The sequence below is a fragment of the Chiloscyllium plagiosum genome, unplaced genomic scaffold (genome assembly GCF_037043375.1).
Source record: "Chiloscyllium plagiosum isolate Xiang-an unplaced genomic scaffold, Cpla_swu_hap1 HiC_scaffold_1, whole genome shotgun sequence".
Lineage (NCBI taxonomy): Eukaryota > Metazoa > Chordata > Chondrichthyes > Orectolobiformes > Hemiscylliidae > Chiloscyllium > Chiloscyllium plagiosum.
Window position 1 is genome coordinate 22,379,525 of NW_028270139.1, and position 27,429 is coordinate 22,406,953.

The following is a 27,429-nucleotide window of genomic DNA, read 5'->3' on the forward strand; positions in this document are numbered from 1 at the left end:
GTGGAGGGTTGTTTTTCAGACTGGAGGCCTTTGACCAGCGGTTTTCCACAGGGATCGGTGCTGGATTCATTTTTGTTTCTAATTTATATAAATTATTTAGATGAGAATATAGAAAGCATGGTTAGCAAGCTTGCAAATGACATAAAGGTTGATGGTATAATGGACAATGAAGAAAGTTATCTAAGATTACAAAGAGATCTTGATCATTTGGGTCAATGTGCTGAAGAGTGGCAGATGGAGTTTAAATTGGATAATTGCAAGGTATTGCATGTTGGTATACAAAAATTTGGATACAATTAAAGGTAGTGCCCTGGGTAGTATTGTAGAACAGAGAGACGGAAGGGTTCATGTACATAATTCTTTGACATTTGCATCACACATAGATAGTGTGGTTAAGATGTTGTTTAGCATGCTTGCCTTCATTGCTTGGACATTTGAGTATAGAAATTGGGACATTATGTTGAGATTGTAAAAGATGTTGGTGAGGCCTCTTCTGAAGTAATGTGTCCAGCTCTGGTCTCCCTATTATAGGAAGGATATTCTTAAACTGGAGAGCGATCAGAAGAGACGTACCAGAATTTTGCCAAAAATGGATATAAGGAGAGGCTAGAGAGGTTGGGACTTTTTTCACTGGAGCATTGGAGGTTGAGAGGTAACCTTATAAAGGTTTATAAGATCAAGAGGCGTATGGATAGGGTGAATTGCAAGTGTCTTTTCTCTAGGTTGGGGATTTCAAGAGTAGGTGGTATACTGTTAATGTGAGAGGAGAAAGATTTTAAGAAGTCATGAGGGGCAACTTGTTTTACACAGAGAGTGGTTAGTATGTGGGATGAACTGCCAGAGGAAGTAAATAGTGGATGTGAATATATTTACAACCTTTAAAAGACATTTGGATAAGTACATGAAAAGAAACATTCAGAGAGATATGGGCCAAGCACATGATTGTGGGATTAGTTTAGTTTGGGATTATGATCGTCATGGACTAGTTAGACTGAATGATCTGTTTGCATGCTGTATAACTCTATGACTATGACTAACTGTGTACAGTAATCCAAATATGGTCTAACCATAGTTAAAATTTATATAACTCTATTTTTCAGGTGCACCATTTCACAAAAGAACCTGACGTTTGTTTTTTTTTGTCACCTTCCCATCTTTTGTCATAACCTTTCTATATCTTAGTCCTGGATCTCTTTTCTTTCTCTACCCTATCCAGAATCTGCCTATCCAAGTAGTGCATCATTTCCTTATCCTAATACCAAAATCTGCAGTGGATCTCCCAGGGCACTGGCTCCAATTTCAGTACTTGGTTAAACAGTCAGCTCCTTTTTAGAAGATGTTATTTATAGTCATACTAAAGTATTTATTCAAGCATAGAGATCTATAGCACGGAAAAAGACTCTTTGGCCCATCAAGTCTGTGTCAGTCTAAAACAACCACCCAACTATTCTAATCCCATTTTCCAGCAGTTGACACATAGCCTTGTATACATTGGCACATCTTGTACCTTGTACACATCTAAATACTTCTTAAATACCATGAGGGTTTCTGCAGCTTCATTGGAACAATTATTAGATTCTCACCATCCTCTGGATGAAAAAGTTTATCCTCACGTCTCCTCTAAACCTTCTGCTCCTTATCGTAAATCTACGCCCTTCCATCAAGAAAAAATTTCTTCCTCTCTACCCTATCTGTGCCCCTCATAATCTTATACATCCCAATCATGTCCCCTCTCAATCTCCAATGATCTAAGGAAAACAGTCTTAGCCTATCAGAAGACCATAAGAGATGTGGCGGAGTTATATTATGTAACCCACTGAGAGTGCTCCACCTTTTAATCATGGCTGATATTCTCAACTCTATTCTTCTGGACTAAAGAGTATTATCATGCTAAATGACTATATGACTCTGTAGTAGATTCAGAGACACATTGCTTTTTTCAATATAAAATATGTTGACACTGGATTTCCAGAAGCTTTCATTTGTAAGCTGTGGTATGTATATGTGCTGTTGAGAAGTATGTTGTCCCTTCCAGAGTATTAGGTTTGTTGTGCAATTATACAGGAAAACACAGACAGTGGGAATAAATGGGTCTTTTGCTGCGTGGCAGCCAGTGACTAGTGTCATATTGTAAGATCCGTGCTTGGGCTCCAGTTACTCATGATATACATCAATGACATGGATGAGGAAACCAAATGTTATATTTCAAAATTTGTTAATAATGTAAAATTAGATGAGATTGTGAGCTGTGAGAAGACAGGGAGGCTTCAAGGTGATCTTGAAAAGTTGTGTAAGTGGGGAAACATATTGGAAATTCTGTACAATGTGGTTCAATATGAACTTTTACACTTTGGTGTGAAAACCCGAAAGGAAGATTATTATTTAAATTATGATATATTGGGAGGTGATGATATACAAAGGGATCTGGATATCCAATGCAAGGGGATTTAAGTTCAGAAGTAGGGATGTCCTAGCACAGTCAAACAGAGGCTTGGTGAGACCACACCTAGAATACTGTGCACAGTTTTGGTCTCCACAGAGGGAGTGCAACAGAGATTCACTTGGTTGATATGAGGGATAGTGGATCTGTCCTGTGACAAGAGACTGATTCAACTGGCCCTGTATTCATGATAGTTTAGAAGGGATCTGACTGATATGTATGAAATACTAATTGGGCTGGGTAGACTAGATGTAGGTGGATGTTTTCCTTCATTAGAGAGTTTAGAACTAGGGGAAACAGTCTCAAGATATAGGGTAGACCATTTGGGATTGACCTGAGGAAAAATGTCTTCAGTTTTAATTCCCTGGTCACCAGGATGAGTCCTTAGGGGAAAACAGAAGAAAATATAGTCCTTCATCTCAGTTATGAGGGTATTCATTGGTACCATGCACAATCATTGGATTTAAGGTTTGGTGGTACCATTCCAGCATCATCTGTAACAGCTGGTGATATGGTGAAGACTTTAGCTTGGCTATGCCGAAGTTACTCATACCTTCCTATTCTGGACATGAAATTTGATCTTTGATCTGACTGAATTTTGATGGGCAGACCATATTAGGTGAAAGAACTGGGTCAATTCCATCACTGGAGTTTTGATGGAATGATTCTCAGGTCAACAGCCTCTGGGAAATGGGTAGCCACCTCTGTGTGTTGATAAGCTCACGCTAGCTCTGGACAGGATCTCCACACAATCCAGGCAAAAGTGGGTTCTGCAGATGCTGGAGATTAGAGTCAAGATTAGAGTAATGCTGGAAAAGCACAGCAAGTCAGGCAGCATCCAAGGAGCAGGAAAATCAACGCTTCGGGCAAATTTCCCTCATCAGGAATTCCTGATGAAGGGCTTTTGCCCGAAATGTCGATTTTTCTGGTCCTTGGATACTGCCTTATCTGCTGTGCTTTTCCAGCAGTACTCTCCACACATTCTGTTAACATTACACCGAATGAGTCTCCAAAAGCCGACACAGGATTCGTAAGTGCACACTTTGTTGCAGGTTGTGATTTTGCCCATAAGCTGGCGGATGTGGCAGGTTCAATTCCCATATTGGTTGAGAAGGAATCTCCTTCTCTACATTTCCCCTCCCCTGCGGTGTGGTGAGCCTCAAGTTCAGCCACCACCCATCGTGTCTCTTTAATGAATGAACAGCCCAATGGTTCTAAGATTATGGTGGCTTTACCATTACTTTCTATTCACCCTAAAGGTTCTTTTACAACAAGGTTATTAATTAGCCCTTTTCATGAAATAATGCCAGATCTAAAATAGTCTACCCTCCAGTCAACTCTTCAAACTGTTGCTCCAGAAAACCATCGTTAAGACATACCAGAAACTTATTCTCTGCAGCTTTGATGCTCAGTTGGTTTACCCAGTTTATATGCGGATTAAAGTTACCCATGATCACTGCATTATGCATGCTATGTGCTTCTCTCATGTTCTGATTAATACCATGCCCCACACAACCATGACTATTTGGTAGTCTATAAATAAATCCAACTAATGTCTGTGGCCACTTGCTCTATCTTATTACACTCCAACAGATTGCACACATCCTCCTTTCAATCTGAGATCCTGTCTTACTAATATACTGATCCTATCAATGGAATTCCTCCTCCTTCTTCTTCCTGAGTTATTAATATTCTCTGTTAGACTCCTAATGTTTGGATCAGGAGCAGTAAGCAGAAAGGAATTCAGATAATAAACAAATAGTTGGCATCAATTTATAAAATCAATAATGTAAACAATATAATGAGATATTTTCAAAAGGAAAAGGTTTACACAAAAGAAATGGGTTGCTTAATCCAGATAGGGATGAAGAGTCTTGAAAATTAATGTTAATTAAGAACCATTTTAATGGAAAGAGTGAGCAGGTAATCATTTGGAATACGGTATCTGATGAGACTAAAAGTACATTAGTAGATGGTCAGATGGTAAATATAAACGTAGGTATTGCATCAGTTGTCTATTATACACCCTATCCAATATTTCATTAATAGAATTCAATATCATGTGACCAATGTAACACCACCCATTCTTCACTTGCATTAACGATAAATTTTTATCTCAGTACGCACAGCCAAACACATGAATTAGAGACCAAAGAGAAGCAATGGACCAGTAAAGGACACAAATCTATATTAAGATGTACATTCAAAATGCATAATAAATGGTTACAGCTCAGATCACAACTTCTGGTTGGAAATGGAAATGCACCAATTACTTCAATTCCAGGCTTTTGCAGTTGTAATAATGTTTTGATAATTGTGACCATTATGAATGTTTGGATGAGTTCCAAAAACTAGTGGCATACTCAGTTCTGTTGACATATCTGTTTAGGGGAACAACTGACAACTTTATGAAGCTGTTATAACATAGTCTGACTTTGATGTGGTTTCAGAGTACATGGTTGTTTGTTTATACAACTTTTTGAGGACTAATTGATTTTTTTCCTAATTAGAAGGTTTTTTTGCAGCGTCAATGTGAGTTTTAGGTTGGTATATGAGTTTTTTTTATCATTTGCATTTAATACAATTCCTATTGATATTCCTGAGGGCTGTACACAGTGGATACTGTTGAATGCCCATGAATGTATAGAGGAGACATGGTGGATCTGAGATGGCATCAATGTGGCATCTTTGGGTGGGGAAGTTAAGGGGAGGGGGAAGATATGAGATTTTGGGACCTTTAATTCATGTTGAAAGCTGAGCTGCTGTGTTAGAAAATGGACATGGGCCTTCTAACAAGCCACGCCTTGACAAAACTCCATTGTAGCTCACAAATTGCACTGCAATCCTAGATCCCATTAGGAGAAGCAGGAGTCCTAAAGTTAGGAATGGGTCATATGTGCTGTTGAGAAACTACAAAAATGTGGAGGTCATGGTTTCTTAAATCCAAATGAAAATCCAGACTTGTACTTAAATAGTTGTAGGATGCATTAATCTGTGAAGATAATTTCTCACCAGCACAGTCCTTCTCATCACTTCCATCCAAGCAGTCATCTTCACCATCGCATAAAGAAAGAGATGGAATACATACATCTGACTTGCAGTGATGAGAATTATTACATTCTGTTTCACAATAGAAAAAAAGTATTAGAGACAATGATAGTCTGTACTTTTTTAATGACTCAAAGCATTTGCTAAAACAAGAACATTTGCAGAATGCTAGTCTCAATTAAACCTCCAGAAGTAGCAGCAAAAGAGAGAAACTTTGCCCCCTTCACTTACTTTTACAGCATGACTCATCACTTAGGTCAGCACAGTCATCGATGCCATTGCAAAGATCCTTCAGTGGAATACATTTTCCATTTACACAAGTAAATTCTTCATTAGTGCATTTCTTGTCTAACAAACAACAGGAGCAGTTTTAGTGAAGTTGACAGCTTAAATAAATACAATAATTCAACAGCAGTTCCCAGTTGTCAGAACTGGCCATCACTTTGCAAATGAAACAATATTTGCATGAAACTGAATTAATGCAGAACAGCATGTTGCTCTTTCCTCAGTCACAACCAGAGCAACATTTGAAGAAGGCTGTCCACTACAATAACACATTGCTAGTGGTGTAAGCGAGCAGAGAGTCATTCTTCTGCCCCTCTATGGGCTAGCAGCTTTGGTAGTCCTGGCAGCCTCAGAACTCAGTAGTGCTGCTAGCACTGTAAGGAGTCACGTGGATGAAGAGGAAATGGCTAATTCTGATCTAATACTAATCTGGTGTTTTTTTCATTTATTCATGAGATGTAGGTGATGCTGCCCTGGCCAACATATATTACTGATACCTTATTGTCCATAAAATAGTTGAAATTAAACCATGTTGCTGTGGGTGTGGAGTCACATGTAGACCAGACCAGGTAAGGATGGTAGATTTCCTTTTTTAAAAAGACCTCCATAAACCAGATGAGATGAATCCAGTTTACTCAACTCTCTGAACAAACCTGGGAGGAGGTTTTGTCAGGATTGTGGGGACATTACCTATTTCCCATGGAAGGTTTACACAGCGGATATTGCAACAGAAAGGACTGTCTGTCAATGACAAATTAACATTCTCAGTTTCCCTTCAAAAAGGCCAGCACCAATATACATTCAATTATCTATATTTCATACACAAGACTGTAGAATTACACTACCCACGTAGCACCCTTCCCCGAGCCCACGTCTCTTTGATGAATGAAGCCCACAGTAGTAGCATAAAATAAAAACCTGCAGTATAATCATAACATTTAACCGCAGTAATGTTTTCTTTCTCGCATGCCTTCTGTGGCTCTTCAATGTCTGTGAGGCGGAAACATTCTGACAGGCTCGTTTCAAATCCTCTGCAGCGCATTCTGTTCGACCACTTCATAAAATTGGTATCCTCTGGCCAACTTATAAATTCTGTTTCTGTTAAAATTTTCTCTGCTCCTCTGGCCAAAGGAGAGAAGTTAGTCAGCAGCAGAAAAGACAGCTTTAGAGACACAATACTCATTACAGGCATTGACTTCAATAATTTTCAAATGCAGGACTTTGATGCTAAATTCTTACAATTGAAAGTTGAGCTGTCTGCAGACGACATTTGCCTCATGCATTGTCCACCTCTTCTGATTCATGCATATAGGCATATCTCGTAAGGTCTGATTGAAACTGAATAAAACAATCCCTTGTGATTTTTGATCAGATCGAAAAGAAACAGCAGCATGTCCTAAAATTTGGAAAAGGGAGCTCATTATATGTGTGCATAAATTCAGTCACATACACAGGTACAAACTAAGTCATAACTGAGATTGTTTCGACGATTTAAAAAGTAGTCTTTTAAGATGCAGAAATTGATTTAACACTAGAACCCAATTTCATGGTAAATTAATATTCTCATTCAGTAGTACAACAAATGACTAATGGAGAAAATGGAAAATGCTATATTGGTACAGCAGAGGGGACTATTGTACAGTCGGACTACAGCAGTATTGGAGAGCTTGCTGGCCTGATTGAGTTATGCTGCCTTTCAGAGAGATTGTCAACTGTTTAGAGAATGGAGACAGACGGTTTTCCAGTTGGAAGGGGTTCAGAAATCCAGTGACCCCTCCACAAAGTGGGCGGCACGGTGGCACAGTGGTTAGCACTGCTGCCTCACAGCGCCAGAGACCCGGGTTCATTTCCCGCCTCAGGCGACTGACTGTGTGCAGTTTGCACGTTCTCCCCGTGTCTGCATGGGTTTCCTCCGGGTGCTCCGGTTTCCTCCCACAGTCCAAAGATGTGCAGGTCAGGTCAATTGGCCACACTAAATTGCCCGTAGTGTTAGGTAAGGGGTAAATGTAGGGGTATGGGTGGGTTTCGCTTCGGCGGGTCGGTGTGTACTTGTTGGGCCGAAGGGCCTGTTTCCACACTGTAATGTAATGTAATCTAATCTAATCCAAAAGCAGAATTTAGTTTCGGTGGAAAGGGGGGTGGCCAAGCAATTTCAGAGAGGCAGCTATTGAGAAACAGGAAGCAAACAGTTTCTTCTGTGCCTGAGGCATTGCATTTGTGTTTAATTTGGTCCCATGAAAGCTAATGCAGCATTTTTGGAGCAGCCTGCAATGGTTCGGCTTGTTAGGTGGCATTTGCACAATTTAGCTTTGATAACTAAAATGGTTCTCCTATTGCAAGGAATTGTGCTGTGTTTATTACCTTAGTCCATTTTCACATCTGAACAGATAAAGTTGTGTTGCTTTTGTACTGCTGTGACAAAGCTTTCAAGCATTGATTTTTTTTTAAAAATTGAATATTTATTTACCAGTAAGAGGGCACCTGCTTCTTTTAACTATTTCTTCCTAATTTCCCCCCAAAATTAGAATTTAGCACAATAAATATGAAGGGAAATATTGTTTTCAGCCCATTTTATCTCACTGAGGAGAGTTTGCAACTGTCCACAGACTGAAAATAAATTGGCTGAATCTTCCTATTCAAATGGATCAGTAGGATCAACAATTTTTGCATCCTCACCCAATGAGCAGGCTCCGAAATGTGAGAACTTTTCTTGGTTTCGATAACATTCAACACTTTTCAGCTGGCAGTACGTCCTATATTTCTTATTGTTGCTTGAGCAAACGTCTTCCCCATTCTTTGGACACTGATACGGCAGCTTGCAGACGCAGTTTCCTTGAACGCACTTTTCCCAAGGCTGACAGAAGATTTTCTGGCATGACTTAGAGGTGAATTTTTTGTCGCGACAGCCTTCAGCCAGAATTTGAAGGTGAACATGTGAAGAATTTGAAATCTGTGACAGAGGCATAAGTTTCGTTTCAAAGCAGTTTCTTTGATACAAGTTGTCTGTTTGACACCAGTCTGCTGAAGGGTTACAAGTCCATGGGTACTGATTGTGCTGTATTTATTACCTTAGTCTGTATTTACAAGACTAACTGATACAGCAGAGTTGCTTTTCTTTTGTTCTGCTGTTAGAAATCTTTTTTTTAAAATGGAAAATTTAGTTACCAAATAATAGAGGAGTCTCAAACTAAAAGGTAGGGATTCTGTTGTGATCCTTTAAACAGGAACACACTGACATTGTGGATGTTGGGTTAGGAGTTCTATGTTTGTCATTACTGTATCTCTAAATTAAGGCTGTTAGATTTTTTAAACGATTTCATGAGATCTAGAAGCAGGAGTAGGCAATTCAACCCCTCTGAGCCTGCTCCATTGTTTAATACAGTCATGGCAGATCGCATCTCAGTTTCAAATCCACATTTCCGCTCATTTCCCATAACTATTTCCTTTACACAGCACTAATTTAATGTCAGTCTATGTCCACCTTAAATTTATTCAGTATCCTAGTGACAACTGCTTTCTGGGGTAATGAATTCCACAAATTCACAACCCTTTAGGAGAAGTAATCGCTCCTCATCTCCATTTTAAATTTTCCACCCCTTATCTATAACCTAAATTAGCTCCAGTTCTTATCCTTCACCACTTACTTTGCTGGAGTATAATGACCACTATGCAGTGATCTTGTGGTCAACGTAGATCACATGAAAACAGCCTTAGCATTGAAGGTTTCATGACTGAATAGTCTTACTAGCACTCACTGTCTGGACTCCTATGAAAACAAGTTGCTGGGATAAAATATTGAAAGGTTGCTGTGACTTCAGCACAAGCCTCGAATATTTTCAGCAAAAAAACTTGGAAAAGCAGATTGATGTAGTAGGCATGCTGTACTAGCTGGAAAACAGTTGGGTGAGTTTTGTATTGGCCCTTAGTTTAAAAGTATTTTGTGCAGTACACCACAATTTAATTTATGCAAACTGTTCACTTGTGTCTCCTTCAGTGTTCTTATCTGGAAGGGTTACGACGTACAATGTTTGTCATTGTAAATCATGTGCATGACAGTTTAACATAAAGCAGAATGAAATGACAAAATGAACATTAAGGATTCTTTTTACATAGAATCCCCACAGTGTGGAAACAAGCCATTTGGCCCAACAAAACCTCTGAAAAGTATGCCACGCACCTACCCTCATCACTATAACCCTGCATTTCCCATATCCCTGAACACTATGGGTAATTTAGCTTGACCAAACCACCTAACCTGCACATCTTTGGACTGTGGGAGGAAACCAGAGCGCCTGGCAGAAACCAACACATACACAGGGAGAAGGTGCAAACTCCACACAGATAGTCACCCAAGGCTGGAATCAAACCCAGGTCCCTGGCACTGTGAGGCAATTGTGCTAACCACTGAGCCACTGTGATTTATTGTAATTAAGAGATATTTACAATAAGCTATCAATTCTGCTAGATGTGTAAAAAATGCAATAAACATGCTTTGTTAAGAAAGCAGCTCAAAGGAAATTCTAGATCAATATATTTCTCATGGTATCTGAGATTTGACATATTATTGGGCATTGGTAATGATTATAGGAACAGACTATATGTGTTTGGAACAGGAGTAGGCAATTTAGACCTTCGAGCCCGCTCTGCCATTTGACATGATGGCTGACCTTATCCTGGTCTCAACTCCACTCTCCTGCCTGTTCCCCATAGCCCTTTGTCCTGCTTTGCATCAGAAACCTATCTATTCCTTTCTTGAATCTGTTGACTGATTCTTCCTCCACTGCACTCTGGGGCAATGAGTTCCATAGATTCACAACCCTCTGAGAGAAGTTGTTGCCCCTCATCTCAGTTTTGAATGTACCTCCTCTCACTCTATATCTATGACCTCTTGCTGGAAAGACATTGCTGGAAAGACTGTATAGGTCCTCAGTTGGTGAGCAGTAAAGAGGTGAAGAAGTAAGTGTTGCACTTTCTGCGGTTACATGGTCCATGCACAAGCATGACCCCAATGTTTGTATGTGCCTCTGACTTGAGTAGCTGTGCAGATTCTTTCTCATGTGTTGGTTTCTTTCTCATTTCAAAACAATGCAAAATCTTGTAATTACTGCTCCTGGAGTTCAAGGAAATCAGCTCCAACACGTAAAATATCTCAAAAAGAAGCAGTACTTTGACCCTGATTCCCATTCAAATAATAATTTGCCCAAGGTTTTCTGGCCAAGGTTTTAACATGTAGTGTAAACAATCAATACATTTGTTCAATTTCTCAAAGCAAACTAACACCAAAGAGAGATTTAAGCTAGATTTTCATCATGTTGACATACACTGACATTTAAAATGATATCATAATGGTGGTGACAATGTTAAAGCAATAGGGTAAATGCTGCAGTGAGTTTTACCATGTGATAGCACGTGTCGGAAATTTGCCCTACTCAGGATTTCCTGATTGATGATTTTAGTCATTGAAAAATTGCAGTGAATGTCCAGATTTCCCCTTGATACTGTCCACTAATGAGAGGTCCTACAAGCAGTGCTTTCTACTTGGATGTGAACTCATAAAACTGTCTCCTATATTTGTATTAAAACAAATTAGAAAATGACCACTTCAAAAAACCGCCATGCAGTTCTCCTGGGCTAAATGTTTTACTTTAGGCTAAACATTAACTATAGACCCATTCAAAATAAAACTAGCCCAAATCTTCACATTTCTGAGAATGCTATGCACCTTGATGCAGCTTACAAAAATTTCCCCCAACACGGCATGACTCCCGGTTTCTGCTGGGATCTGCCAATCCTGTTTTTTAGAGACAGGACAGCAAAATGTTCCCTATCTAACTCCAACAAAGAATGTAGAGTTGAGGGAAGGAGAAGACAATGACCTGTTTTTTTGCAGCAGTAGCTGCTGTTTTTTGCTCATTATTTAATGATCCAGCCATTTAATAAATGGGTATGTGTTAATGTATGGGGGAGTAAATGGTGGCAAGGTGAATGGTGGCAAGGGCTGGACCCTCATAGTGGCCAAGTTACACAGTCCAGGTCTTGCTACCTGCTCAGCTGAATCTTCCAGAGCAGTCCAGAGAGTCAGGTAGGTTCTGAGAGGAAGCAAATGGTGTTTTGTATAATGACCGTTTTGGCAGCATGGCCAATTGTATGATTTTTGTGATATTGATCTGCATCATCTGGAAGGAATTGCCTGGGAAATTGAAGATTCAGTCAGACAATTCACCTCCATCTAGAACATCGAAAGGTCTCCACCATTTAAATCGGAGGGTTCCAATTAAATTAAGTAAAATAGTTACTCAGAACAAAGTTAAAAATCACACAACACCAGCTTATAGTCCAACAGGTTTAATTGGAAGCACGCTAGTTTTCGGAGCGATGCTCGTTCATCAGGTGATAGTGGAGGGCTCAATCCTAACACAGAATTTATAGCAAAAATTTACAGTGTGATGTAACTGAAATCAATTGAAAAATTGATTGTCTGTTAAGCCTTTCATCTGTTAGAATACAGTGATAGTTTCACATCTTTCATGTGTAAATCATAAAACCATTTTTTTTAAAAGTTGCATTCTCGGGTTAGCTGTTAACAATGGTGATAGCTAGACAATATGTTGAAGGAGTTGGCCCCCTGTGTTTTCTGTCTATGCCATGATGTTTAGATTGATTCTAATCTAAAAAGTGAGATAAAGGAGTTTTACATAAATTCATGCAGTTTTTGAGCTCAGAGTTCTACATGAACGCATGCAGTTTTTGAGCAAAGTACAATGTAATCCTGCAAGTACAAATTCATCCCACAAAATAGATGTGTGCATGTGGGTCTTTGTCTGTGTTGTGTGATTTTTAACTTTGTACACCCCAGTCCAACACCAGCATCTCCAAATCATTACTCAGAATAGTTAGACTATTAAAAGTATATAGTTTAATTCCTGAGTGATTATAAAACAAACCCCACTCTAATCTCTCATACTTCCAATTACACCTCCCCCAGGTCACTTACACCCAAGCACAGACTCAACAATACCTGATACCTGGCCTGCTTTCCCCCAACTGAACCAAATTCATTACTGCCTATGGACCAGACCACACCTCACCCAAAGTCCTCTGCCTCCAACCTGATCTAATCCCCAGACTTCCGCAATCACTGGACTGACTGGAGCCAACCATCTCCACCCACATTCCTGCCACACTTCACCCGATCTGATGCCCTCTACTGCTAGACCCAACTGCGGAGGAGAAAGTGAGGTCTGCAGATGCTGGAGATCAGAGATGGAAATGTGTTGCTGGAAAAGCGCAGCAGGTCAGGCAGCATCTAGGGAACAGGAGAATTGACGTTTCGGGCATTAGCCCTTCTTCAGGAAACTGCCCCCTCCCAAGCCCCACTTGATCTGGCCCTGTCTGACCTGACCCGGTATCCCCTCTGACACCAGACCCAAACCTAACCAGACCTGACACTCACCCTCCTGACCATCCCCTAAGCCCCCAGACTCAAGTTCTCACTACAATCTATGGTAAATGCTGCAATACCTGCCTTGCCACCTTGCTTTCTGGCACTCTAACCACTTCATGTGACATCCTACCCACCTGGCATCCTAAAGCTATTCATCTGGCATCCTACTCCCTCCTGAGCTGATATCCAACTTAGGTGGCATCCTACAAATCCTACCTAACAGGATTTGAACCTGAGCTTGAAAAGCATTACCGAGGTCTCTGGATTAGCCTAATGATAATATCACTAGGCCATTACCTCCCCTTCAAATCACAAGAGGGACTGCAGCAATTCAAGAAGGCACCTCATCATTACCTACTCCAGGGCAATTCAGGATCAACATTGGCCAACACAGCAAAGAAAGAATTTTAAAAATATCCTGCAAAATCAGATGCTTACCATTAGTAGGAATGCAGACATTTAATTATGAAAGTGAGTTTCAAGTTTGCTCTGTGCCATTATTTTACATTGAATGTTAATGTATATAATCCTTTTGTCTTTAATTACAATATCCAAGATGTTCTAGTGCATCCTTGAGGTTTGGAACAGTGCATGGGATATTCATTTGGACTGATGGACTATTATACATTATCCATGATACTCCATATCCTGTCTAGCAACATTATGCAGCATTTAAGTAGCCATTAATCTGTTTATGTGAGGACAGAGAACACGATGTGTTTCACCAGAACTCGAGCACAACTAAATGTGTGGAAATGAAGTTATTTTTTGCAAATATACTCTCCTTATTTGTACACATATTATTTAAATTGAATGCATTTTTCTGTCAGAACTGCTTCTACATATCTATTTTACGGTCTTTTCCTTATTTTCTTATCTCCTTCTTCATAGTCTATTTTTCTTTCTTCCCATATCTATGCTGAAGTCTAAATACTCAGTTCATGACTGGATCCTCCCTCTTCCTAATTAAGACCCATTACAGGCATTGGAAAGCCTGTATACTGTGCTTAGCTGTATAATTGTAGCTAAAACAGAAGCTAGTGCTGTGGCTCCAGGCCTGTTCAAAAGGAGTCAGGAGATTTCAAAATTCAGCAGCAAACAGTAAAAACAACTAATGCAAAAATAGTAGCACAGAAACCATAAAGATCAGGTGATAAGCCAAAATACCACACATGCTGTCCCAACATCATAAATACAACCTCTTTAGCAAACAAATAGCTAGAAGATCCTATTACACAAAAGCAGCAGTTGAGGAGAGACGAGGCCAGAACAGACACAGAATTTGTTGTTGGATCAAATTTAAGTACACTTGCACTAATTTGGGAATTCTAATGAGGTTCACTTGTGCTCTCTGTGCTCTCACCAGAAATGATTCAGTGAGGAAAGTCTAAAGTACACATATGTCAGTGTTTGTGTCTAGCTGCTGGGTTCCCCAGTGCATGCCTGTTGAATATCTGAGTGTTTTATTAAAGAAATCAACAATGAGTTCAACACACCATGACCATAGAGACCAATGAATTTGGCATATTCCAAATTTAAAAGAAGCAGGAGAAGAAAAGTGGTATAGCTCTGACAATTCTTCATGAACTCCAAAGCCAAGTTACTGTTAACTATATCAGTTCATTTATAACTTCCTTCTCTCTAATTAAAACTGACAGCAGTATTTCATAAGTAACATTTACAAAAAACATTGTAATACTTACTGCGTGGCTGCTGTTCACTGTTTCATTGCTTTCTTTTGGCCATGAAACCTGAAAAAATGGCCACGGTTACTGGTGGGGGACCTTTGGGGACATTGTCCCAATAACTAGTTATTACATATTACTTTTAAGTCGGGAATTATCCCAAGACCCTCCTCAACCAGGGGAGTGGAAATAGATATCTAAACACAGAAGGACTGAACGATTGGTCAAATTGAAAATAATACTGCCTTAGAATCAGCAGAATCAGAGCACTTGGCCCATTGAACTTATGCCAATAGTGGTGTTTCAACTGGAGCTGAGTACGTGAAAATTATTCTTGATAATTTGGCTTTTCCCATTTAGAATTATCCTTTTAAAAGTATCTAGTTTCCTTTTAACAAGCGTTCCCTATACAAAATCTCTTCTTCTCCCTCAAATTCTATTTATTCAGAGTCTTTGTGCTGTTGTTACTTCCATGATTTATTCTCTTATGCAATTTGGAAAAATGCAACATTATGTCATTGGCTCAGTGTTGGAAGAAGGAAAGCTGGTGATTTATGAATTCCATCTTTGATTACAATGCTCCCAACATCTTCACTGGTTTACTATTTCTCTTGAATTAAGAGAGTCACCATTTCTCTTCCCTTGTGTTTCAAAGTATATCCTGCTGTTTCATAGTTAATTACTTTATGCTCAAGTAAGTTCACTCAGATACATTGCTTGTGCTTGCTGTTGCTTCTGAACACTCTTGGCTGTCAGTTGTGGTCAATGCCAGCTTTGTCTTTCCCACTCTGCTAATTATTCGCTGGCTATTTTCACCTCTGAGATCCACTCCAAGTCCCAACTGGGGCATTATCACCATTCCTCATGGCCAGTCAGACAAAATCCTGAAGCATCTTCCCCATTAACATTAGAGTATATCTTCACCACATTACCGCCAGAGAGCAAGCAAGAGGTTTGCCAGCACAAACTCAAGGACAGGTGGAAATGGCTAGTTATTTCAATTAAATGCATTTTTCTGTCAGAACTGCTTCTACAAAAATGTATTTGTCTGTCTGTGTCTGTGTTGTGTGTTTTAACTTTGTACACCCCAGTCCAACACCGGCATCTCCAAATCATTACTTAGAATAGTTAGACTATTAAAAGTATATAGTTTAATTCCTGAGTGATTATAAAACAAACCCCACTCTAATCTCTCATACTTCCAATTACACCTCCCCCAGGTCACTTACACCCGAGCACAGACCCAACAATACCTGATACCTGGCCTGCTTTCCCCCAACTGAACCAAATTCATTACTGCCTATGGACCAGACCACACCTTACCCAATGTCCTCTGCCTCCAGACCTGATCTAATCCCCAGACTTCCACAATCACTGGACTGACTGGAGCCAACCATCTCCACCCACATTCCTGCCAGACTTCACCCAATCTGATGCCCTCTACTGCTAGACCCAACTGCCCCCTCCCAGGCTCTGTCTGACCTGACCCGGTATCCCCTCTGACACCAGACCCAAACCTAACCAGACCTGACACTCACCCTCCTGACCATCTCCTAAGCCCCCAGACTCAAGTTCTCACTACCATCTATGGTAAATGCTGCAATACATGCCTTGCCACTTTGCTTTCTGGCACTCTAACCACTTCATGTGACATCCTACCCACCTGGCATCCTACTGCTATTCATCTGGCATCCTACTCCCTCCTGAGCTGATATTCAACTTAGGTGGCATCCTACTTATGTAGCACCTTATCCCCTTCCCCATTTGGCACCCTAACCTCCCATTTACCTGATTACACAGCAGCTGTGAAAGGGCTGTCAGGCCCTTTACATTTCACAAAACAGCAGCTGGCTGCTTGAAAAGGGACCATAGGTTTCCTTCCTCTGTCAGTTCTGTGCTAGCTAGGGATTTTCAGAATGGAAGTATGGCTCCCCTTTCCAGAAGTTACTTTAATCAGTATCTCCACTCAGAAATTGTAAAAACAAGAAGGGGCAGAGTGGCAGTCTGAGGGAGACTATCACTCCTCAGAAAATCCAGCCTAATATTTCACTGAAAGGGTTGTGAATCCCCAGAAAGTAGTAGACACTGCATCATTGAATACATTGAAAGCTCCTGTTATGTATTCTAGTTGGTGTATGTGCTACTAGGAGAGTGTGCCTTTGAGAGGTGAGTCACACAATACTGGTGAGACATCAGCCAGTGCTCCTGGGCTTATCAGACATGTTTTGAGCTTTACAGAATGCAGAGATTCAGAATAAAATCTCCCTGTTCGATTGAAACAAATGAATAGTTCAAATGTTCTTTAGTTCTAACTGGAGCCTAGTAACTGCCAAATACAGAATAACTATGAAAGCAGATTTTCATTCATGTTCTCATAGAATGGCAAAACCTTGGAATTCCATCCCTAATACATTTAGAGTCATAGAGTCATAAAGATGTACAGAATGGAAACAGACCCTTCAGTCTAACTGGTCCATGCCGACCAGATATCCTAAACTAATCTATTCCCATTTGCCAGCACTCAGCCCATATCCCTCTAAACCCTTCCTATTCACATACCCATGCCTTTTAAATGTTGTAATTGTACCAGCCTTCACCACTTCCTGTGGCAGCTCATTCCATACTGACATCACCCTCTGCTTGAAAAGGTCCCTTTTAATTTTTTCCCCTCTCACCCTAAACTTATGCTCTCTATTTCTGGACTCCCCTACCCCAGGGAAAATACCTTGTCTATTTACCCTATCTGTGCCTATTATGATTTTATAAACCTCTATAAGGTCACCCCTCAGCCTCCAACGCTCCAGGGAAAACAGCCACAGCCTATTTAGCCTCTCCCTCTAGCTCAAATCCATCAACCCTGGGAATACCCTTGTAAATCGTTTCTGAACCCTTTCAAGTTTCACAACATCCTTGTATTTTGTTACTTCCTGGGATGTGGATGTTGCTGGCCAGGCCAGGATTTATTGTCCATGCCTAATTACCAAGAAGGCAATTGAGAGTTAGTCACATTGCTGTGTGACTGGACTTGCACGTAAACTGGAACTGGGTAAGGATGGCAGTTTTCTTTTCCTAAAGGGTATTTGAGAATCAGAGGATTTTTTTGCCAATTCACATCAATGGACTTGTAATCCCATATTTTTATTGAATTCAAATTCCACTACTGCCATAACAGGATTTGAACCTGAGCTTGAAAAGCATTACCAAGGTCTCTGGATTAGCCTAATGATAATATCACTAGGCCATCAACTCCCCTTCAAATCACAAGAGGGACTGCAGCAATTCAAGAAGGCACCTCATCATTACCTACTCCAGGGCAATTCAGGATCAACATTGGCCAACACAGCAAAGAAAGAATTTTAAAAATATCCTGCAAAATCAGATGCTTACCATTAGTAGGGATGCAGACATTGAATATGAAAGTGAGTTTCTAGTTTGCTCTGTGCCATTATTTTACATTGAATGTTAATGTATATAATCCTTTTGTCTTTAATTACAATATCCAAGATGTTCTACTGCATCCTTGGGGTTTGGAACAGTGCATGGGATATTCATTTGGACTGATGGACTATTATACATTATCCATGATACTCCATATCCAGTCCAAGCAACATTATGCAGCATTTAAGTAGCCATTAATCTGTTTATGTGAGGACAGAGAACACGATGTGTTTCACCAGAACTCGAGCACAACTAAATGTGTGGAAATGAAGTTATTTTTTGCAAATATACTCTCTTTATTTGTACACATATTATTTAAATTGAATGCATTTTTCTGTCAGAACTGCTTCTACATATCTATTTTACGGTCTTTTCCTTATTTTCTTATCTCCTTCTTCATAGTCTATTTTTCTTTCTTCCCATATCTATGCTGAAGTCTAAATACTCAGTTCATGACTGGATCCTCCCTCTTCCTAATTAAGACCCATTACAGGCTTTGGAAAGGATTATATACATTAACATCTAACGTTAAATAATGGCACAGAGCAAACTAGAAACTCACTTTCATATTCAATGTCTGCATTCCTACTGTGCTTAGCTGTATAATTGTAGCTAAAACAGAAGCTAGTGCTGTGGCTCCAGACCTGTTCAAAAGGAGTCAGGAGATTTCAAAATTCAGCAGCAAACAGTAAAAACAACTAATGCAAAAATAGTAGCACAGAAACCATAAAGATCAGGTGATAAGCCAAAATACCACACATGCTGTCCCAACATCATAAATACAACCTCTTTAGCAAACAAATAGCTAGAAGATCCTATTACACAAAAGCAGCAGTTGAGGAGAGACGAGGCCAGAACAGACACAGAATTTGTTGTTGGATCAAATTTAAGTACACTTGCACTAATTTGGGAATTCTAATGAGGTTCACTTGTGCTCTCAGTGCTCTCACCAGAAATGATTCAGTGAGGAAAGTCTAAAGTACACATATGTCAGTGTTTGTGTCTAGCTGCTGGGTTCCTCAGTGCATGCCTGTTGAATATCTGAGTGTTTTATTAAAGAAATCAACAATGAGTTCAACACACCATGACCGTAGAGACCAATGAATTTGGCATATTCCAAATTTAAAAGAAGCAGGAGAAGAAAAGTGGTGTAGCTCTGACAATTCTTCATGAACTCCAAAGCCAAGTTACTGTTAACTATATCAGTTCATTTATAACTTCCTTCTCTCTAATTAAAACTGACAGCAGTATTTCATAAGTAACATTTACAAAAAACATTGTAATACTTACTGCGTGGCTGCTGTTCACTGTTTCATTGCTTTCTTTTGGCCATGGAACCTGAAAAAGTGGCCACGGTTACTGGTGGGGGACTTTTGGGGACATTGTCCCAATAACTAGTTATTACATATTACTTTTAAGTCGGGAATTATCCCAAGACCCTCCTTAACCAGGGGAGTGGAAATAGATATCTAATCACAGAAGGACTGAACGATTGGTCAAATTGAAAATAATACTGCCTTAGAATCAGCGGAATCAGAGCACTTGGCCCATTGAACTTATGCCAATGGTGGTGTTTCAACTGGAGCTGTGTACGTGAAAATTATTCTTGATAATTTGGCTTTGCCCATTTAGAATTATCCTTTTAAAAGTATCTAGTTTCCTTTTAACAAGCGTTCCCTATACAAAATCTCTTCTTCTCCCTCAAATTCTATTTATTCAGAGTCTTTGTGCTGTTGTTACTTCCATGATTTATTCTCTTATGCAATTTGGAAAAATGCAACATTATGTCATTGGCTCAGTCCTGGAAGAAGGAAAGCTGGTGATTTAGGAATTCCATCTTTGATAACAATGCTCCCAACATCTTCCACTGGTTTACTATTTCTCTTGAATTAAGAGAGTCACCATTTCTCTTCCCTTGTGTTTCAAAGTATATCCTGCTGTTTCATAGTTAATTACTTTATGCTCAAGTAAGTTCACTCAGATACATTGCTTGTGCTTGCTGTTGTTTCTGAACACTCTTGGCTGTCAGTTGTGGTCAATGCCAGCTTTGTCTTTCCCACTCTGCTAATTATTCGCTGGCTATTTTCACCTCTGAGATCCTCTCCAAGTCCCAACTGGGACATTATCACCATTCCTCATGGCCAGTCAGACAAAATCCGGAAGGATCTTCCCCATTAACATTCGAGTATATCTTCACCACATTACCGCCAGAGAGCAAGCACAAGGTTTGCCAGCACAAACTCAAGGACAGGTGGAAATGGCTAATTATTTCAATTAACATAGAACATAGAAGAATACAGCGCAGTACAGGCCCTTTGGCCCTCGATGTTGCGCCGATCCAAGCCCACCTAACCTATACTAACCCACTATCCTCCATATACCTATCCAATGCCCGCTTAAATGCCCATAAAGAGGGAGAGTCCACCACTGCTACTGGCAGGGCATTCCATGAACTTACGACTCGCTGAGTGAAGAACCTACCCCTAACTTCAGTCCTATATCTACCCCCCCTTAATTTAAAGCTATGCCCCCTTGTAATACCCGACTCCATACGCGGGAAAAGGTTCATACTGTCAACCCTATCTAAACCCCTAATCATCTTGTACACCTCAATCAAGTCACCCCTAAACCTTCTTTTCTCTAATGAAAACAGCCCCAAGTGTCTCAGTCTTTCCTCATACGATCTTCCTTCCATACCAGGCAACATCCTGGTAAACCTCCTCTGCACCCGTTCCAGTGCCTCCACATCCTTCCTATAGTATGGCAACCAAAACTGCACACAATATTCCAGATGCGGCCGCACCAGAGTCTTATACAACTGCATCATGACCTCAGGACTCCGGAACTCAATTCCTCTACCAATAAAAGCCAGTACGCCATATGCCTTCCTCACCGCACTATTTACCTGGGTGGCAACTTTCAGAGATCTGTATACATGGACACCAAGATCCCTCTGCTCATCCACACTACCAAGTATCCGACCATTAGCCCAGTACCCCATCTTTTTGTTATTCTTCCCAAAGTGAATCACCTCACACTTAGCTACATTGAATTTCATTTGCCACCTTTCTGCCCAGCTCTGCAGCTTCTCTATATCCTGCTGTAACCTGCCACATCCTTCCTCACTGTCAACAACTCCTCCGACTTTCGTATCATCCGCAAACTTGCTCACCCAACCTTCTAACCCCTCTTCCAGGTCATTTATAAAAATGACAAACAGCAATGGTCCCAAAACAGATCCTTGCGGAACACCGCTAGTGACGGCACTCCATGAAGAAACTTTGCCATCAACTACTACCCTCTGTCTTCTTCCATCCAGCCAATTCCTAATCCAAACCTCCAACTCACCCTCAATGCCATATCTCCGTATTTTCTGCATTAGCCTTCCATGGGGAACCTTATCAAACGCCTTACTAAAATCCATATATACCACATCTACCACTTTCCCCTCATCAACCTCCTTCGTCACCTTTTCAAAGAATTCAATAAGGTTTGTGAGGCACGACCTGCCCTTCACAAAACCATGCTGACTATCCTTGATCACATTATTGCTATCCAGATGTGCATAAATCCTATCCCTTACAATTCTCTCTAAGACTTTGCCCACAACAGAAGTGAGACTCACCGGCCTATAGTTACTAGGGTTATCCCTACTCCCCTTTTTGAACAAGGGAACCACATTTGCTATCCTCCAGTCTTCTGGCACTACTCCTGTAGACAAAGAGGACATAAAAATCAAGGCCAATGGCTCTGCAATCTCCTCCCTTGCTTCCCAGAGAATCCTAGGATAAATGCCATCAGGCCCAGGGGACTTATCTATTTTCACCTTTTCCAGGATTTCCAACACCTCTTCTCTACATACCTCAAAGCCATCCATTCTACTTATTTGTGACTCAGTATTCACATCGACGACAATGCCCTGTTCCTGAATAAATACTGAAGAAAAGTATTCATTCAGTGTCTCCCCAATCTCTTCCGCCTCCACACGCAACTTCCCACTACTATCCTTGACTGGACCTATTCCTACCCTAGTCATTCTTTTATTCCTAACATACCTATAGAAAGCCTTAGGGTTTTCCCTAATTTCATGTCCCCTCCTTGCTGCTCTTAGCTCTCTCTTCAGGTCCTTCCTGGCTATCCTATAACTCTCAATCGCCCCAATTGAACCTTCACGTCTCATCTTGAGATAGGCCGCCCTCTTCCATTTAACAAGGGATTCCAATTCCTTATTAAACCACGGCTCCCTCGCACGACCCTTTCCTCCCTGCCTGACAGGTACATAATTATCAAGGACACTCAATAGTTGCTCCTTGAACAAGCTCCACATATCATTTACACTCTTGCCTTGGAGTCTACTTTTCCAAGCCACACATCCTAAGTCATGCCTCACCGCATCATAATTTCCCTGACCCCAGCTATAACTCTTGCCCTGTAGTACACACTTATCCCTCTCCATCACGAGAGTAAAAATCACCGAATTATGGTCACTATCCCCAAAGTGCTCACCTACCTCTAATTCTAACACCTGGCCTGGTTCGTTACCCAGAACCAAATCCAATATGGCCTCACCTCTTGTTGGCCTGTCTACATATTGTGTCAGGAAACTCTCCTGCACACATTGAACAAACACTGACCCATCTAACGAACTTGAGCTATAGCTTTCCCAATCAATATCAGGAAAGTTAAAGTCCCCCATAACAACCACCCTATTACTGTCACTCATCTCCTGAATCACCTTCCCTATCCTTTCTTCAATGATTCTAGGACTATTAGGAGGCCTGTAAACGACTCCTAACAGGGTGACCTCACCTTTCCTATTCCTAACCTCAGCCCAAACTACCTCAGATGGCAAGTCCTCATCCATCGTCCTTTCCACCACTGTAATACTATCTTTGACAAGCAATGCCACACCTCCCCCTCTTTTACCCCCACCTCTGACCCTACTAAAACATTTAAATCCTGGAACCTGCAACAGCCAATCCTGTCCCTGTTCTAGCCATGTCTCCGTAATAGCCACAACATCGAAGTCCCAGGTACCAACCCACGCTGCAAGTTCACCTACCTTATTTCGTATACTTCTTGCATTGAAGTATACACACTTCAAGCCACTTTCCTGTTTACAGGCACCCTCCTTTGAAATTGATGCCATGTTCCTAACCTCCCTACATTCCAGGCCCTGCACCCTGAAGCTACAATCTGGGTTCCCATGCCCCTGCAGAGTTAGTTTAAACCCCCCCCAAGAGCACTAGCAAACCTCCCCCCAAGGATACTGGTGCCCCTCAGGTTCAGGTGTAGACCATCCTGTTTATAGAGGTCCCACCGTCCCCAGAAAGAACCCCAGTTATCCAAAAACCGGAATCCCTCCCTCCTGCACCATCCCTGTAGCCACGCATTTAAGTGTTCTCTTTCCCTATTCCTCGAATCTCTATCACGTGGCACGGGTAACAAACCAGAGACAACAACTCTGTTCGTTCTAAACAAACCAGAGACAACAACTCTGTTCATTCTAATTAAATGCATTTTTCTGTCAGAACTGCTTTTACAATTCTATTTTATGGTCTTTTCCTTATTTTCTCATCTCTTCATTCATACCTTAATTTTCTTTACTCACGTGTCTAGCCAAAATCTAAACGCTCAAATCTTGACTGGTTCCTCTTTCCTCCTGATTCAGACTAATAACAGGCATTGGAAAGCCTATACAGGTTGTACTGTACTGTACTTGGTAGCGTAACTATAGTTAATACCTGAGTTAACGCTGTGGCCCCAGGCCTGTTCAAAATGAGTCAGGAGATTTCAAAATTCAGCAGCAAACAGTAAAAATAAAACTAATGTAGAAACTGTAACTGGAAAGATCAGGCAATAAGCCAAATTTCCACACAGCGCAGTCCCAACATTAAAAATACAACCTACTAAGCAAACATAGGGCAGGCACAACCTGTCACATCCAAGCAGTTGAGGAATGAAGACAAATAGAAAATAGAAAATAGAAAAATACAGCGCAGTACAGGCCCTTTGGCCCTCGATGTTGTGCCGATCCAAGCCCACCTAACCTACACTAGCCCACTATCCTCCATATGCCTATCCAATGCCCGTTTAAATGCCCATAAAGAGGAAGAGTCCACCACTGCTACTGGCAGGGCATTCCATGAACTCACGACTCGCTGAGTAAAGAATCTACCACTAACATCTGTCCTATACCTACCACCCCTTAATTTAAAGCTATGCCCCTTCATAATAGCTGACTCCATACGTGGAAAAAGGTTCTCATGGTCAACCCTATCTAAACCCCTAATCATCTTGTACACCTCTATCAAGTCACCCCTAAACCTTCTTTTCTCCAATGAAAATAGCCCCAAGTGCCTCAGCCTTTCCTCATACGATCTTCCTACCATACCAGGCAACATCCTGGTAAACCTCCTCTGCACCTGTTCCAGTACCTCCACATCCTTCCTATAGTATGGCAACCAAAACTGCACACAATACTCCAGATGCAGCCGCACCAGAGTCTTATACAACTGCAACATGACCTCAGGACTCCGGAACTCAATTCCTCTACCAATAAAAGCCAGTACGCCATATGCCTTATTCACAGCACTATTTACCTGGGTGGCAACTTTCAGAGATCTGTGTACATGGACACCAAGATCCCTCTGCTCATCCACACTACCAAGTATCCGACCATTAGCCCAGTACCCCATCTTTTTGTTACTCTTACCAAAGTGAATCACCTTACACTTACCTACATTGAACTCCATTTGCCACCTTTCTGCCCAGTTCTGCAACTTATCTATATCCCGTGTAACCTGACACATCCTTCCTCACTGTCAACAACTCCACCGACTTTCGTATCATCCGCAAACTTGCTTACCCAACCTTCTAGCCCCTCCTCCAGGTCATTTATAAAAATGACAAACAGCAATGGTCCCAAAACAGATCCTTGCGGAACACCGCTAGTGACGGCACTCCATGAAGAAACTTTGCCATCAACTACTACCCTCTGTCTTCTTCCATCCAGCCAATTCCTAATCCAAACCTCCAACTCACCCTCAATGCCATATCTCCGTATTTTCTGCAGTAGCCTACCATGGGGAACCTTATCAAACGCCTTACTAAAATCCATATACACCACATCTACTGCTTTACCCTCGTCTACCTCCTTAGTCACCTTCTCAAAGAATTCAATAAGGTTTGTGAGGCACGACCTGCCCTTCACAAAACCATGCTGACTATCCTTGATCACATTATTCCTATCCAGATGTTCATAAATCCTATCCCTTACAATTCTCTCTAAGACTTTGCCCACAACAGAAGTGAGACTCACCGGCCTATAGTTACTAAGGTTATCCCTACTCCCCTTCTTGAACAAGGGAACCACATTTGCTATCCTCCAGTCTACTGGCACTATTCCTGTAGACAACGAGGACATAAAAATCAAGGCCAATGGCTCTGCAATCTCCTCCCTTGCTTCCCAGAGAATCCTAGGATAAATGCCAACAGGCCCAGGGGACTTATCTATTTTCACCCTTTCCAGAATTTCCAACACCTCTTCCCTACATACCTCAAAGCCGTCCATTCTAATTAATTGTGACTCAATATTCACATCGGCAACAATGTCCTGTTCCTGAGTGAATACTGACGAAAAGTATTCAGTCAGTGTCTCCCCAATCTCTTCAGCCTCCACATGCAACTTCCCACTACTATCCTTGACTGGACCTATTCCTACCCTAGTCACTCTTTTATTCATGACATACCTATAGAAAGCCTTAGGGTTTTCCCTAATCCTACCAACTAAGGACTTTTCATGTCCCCTCCTTGCTGCTCTTAGCTCTCTCTTCAGATCCTTCCTGGCTACCTTATAACTCTCTGAGGCCAGAACAGACACAAAATTTATTGTTGGGCCAAACTTAAGTATGCTTGCATTAATTTGGGAATTCTAATGCGGTATACTTGTGCTCTTGTGCTCCCACCAGAAATGATTCAGTGAGGAAAGTCCAGAGTACAGAGATATCAGTGTTGTGCCTAGCTGTTGGATTCCTCAGTGCATGCCTGTTGACTATCTGAGTGCACTATTAAAGATGTCAAAGCTATGATTTCAACCCAACACGACTGTAGAGTCCAACAAATTTGGCATATTCCGAATTTAAATGAAGCAAAAGAAGTAAAGTGGCAAAGGCTCTGACAATTATTCGTAAGCTATAAAGACAAGTCACTGTGAACTATATTAGTTGATTTGTAATTTATTTTGCTCTAATTAAAACTGACAGCAGGCTTTCATAAGTAACAGATTAAAAGCATTTTAGTACTTACTCTGTGACTGCTTTTCACTGTTTCATTGCTTTCTCTTAGCAACATTTCCTGAAAAAAATGGTTACAGTTACTGGTAGGGGATACTTGGGGACATTGTCCCAATAACTCATAATTAAATAAAACCTTTATCATCAGGAATTACCCTCGCCCCTCCACAACTGGGGGAGTGGATACAGATGTCTAAACAGAGAAGGTAGCTGAGCGACTGAACAATTGGTCAAATTGTTGGTAATACTACCTTAGAATCAACAAAATGTCAGCACTGAGACAGATCATTTGGTCCCTTCGACCTGTGCTAATGGTACGAAGCTATGTAAATGAAAAACATTTCCCCGTTCTTTCTCTTTGCACATTAACAGTTTTCCTCTCAAAGGTTATTTAGTTTCCTTTAAACTAATGTTCTCTGTACAAATGTATTCTTCTCCCTCAACTTCTACTTATCCTGAGTCTTTGCTCTGCTGTTACTTTCATGATTTGTCCTCTTCTGTAATTTTGAGAAAGACAACATTATGTCATTGGATCAATCCTAGAAGAAGGAAAGCTGGTGATTTAGGAATTCCACCTTTGATAAAAATGCTCCCACACATTTTCCACTGGTTTACTATTTCTCTTGAACTAAGATAGTCATCCCTTATGTTTCAAAGTGTATCCTGCTGTTTCACAGGTTAATTACTTTATGCTCAAAAGTTCACTCAGATACATTTCTTGTGTTTACTGTTTGGCTTTGGACATTGTTTGCTGAATATTGTGGAAAATATTAGCTTTATCTTTCCCACTCTGCT

At 40.8% G+C, this 27,429-nt stretch overlaps 1 protein-coding gene across 4 annotated transcripts in view; it reads right to left on the reverse strand.

Moving 5' to 3' along the window:
- cfi (complement factor I) overlaps positions 1 to 27,429 on the reverse strand; it is a 74,040-nt gene that overhangs the window by 34,810 nt on the left and 11,801 nt on the right. Inside the window, exons 4-11 of one of the 4 annotated variants that reach the window (XM_087980576.1) lie at positions 26,648 to 26,695; positions 19,631 to 19,678; positions 14,921 to 14,968; positions 8,450 to 8,723; positions 7,013 to 7,169; positions 6,692 to 6,894; positions 5,720 to 5,836; positions 5,453 to 5,560 (exon numbers count right to left, since the gene is read on the reverse strand). In XM_087980576.1, the coding sequence (XP_087836702.1) occupies positions 5,453 to 5,560; positions 5,720 to 5,836; positions 6,692 to 6,894; positions 7,013 to 7,169; positions 8,450 to 8,723; positions 14,921 to 14,968; positions 19,631 to 19,678; positions 26,648 to 26,695 (1,003 nt within the window). The remainder of the gene's footprint in view (positions 1 to 5,452; positions 5,561 to 5,719; positions 5,837 to 6,691; positions 6,895 to 7,012; positions 7,170 to 8,449; positions 8,724 to 14,920; positions 14,969 to 19,630; positions 19,679 to 26,647; positions 26,696 to 27,429) is intronic. The other 3 variants (XM_087980689.1, XM_087980632.1, XM_087980718.1) reach the window with 3 other exon arrangements.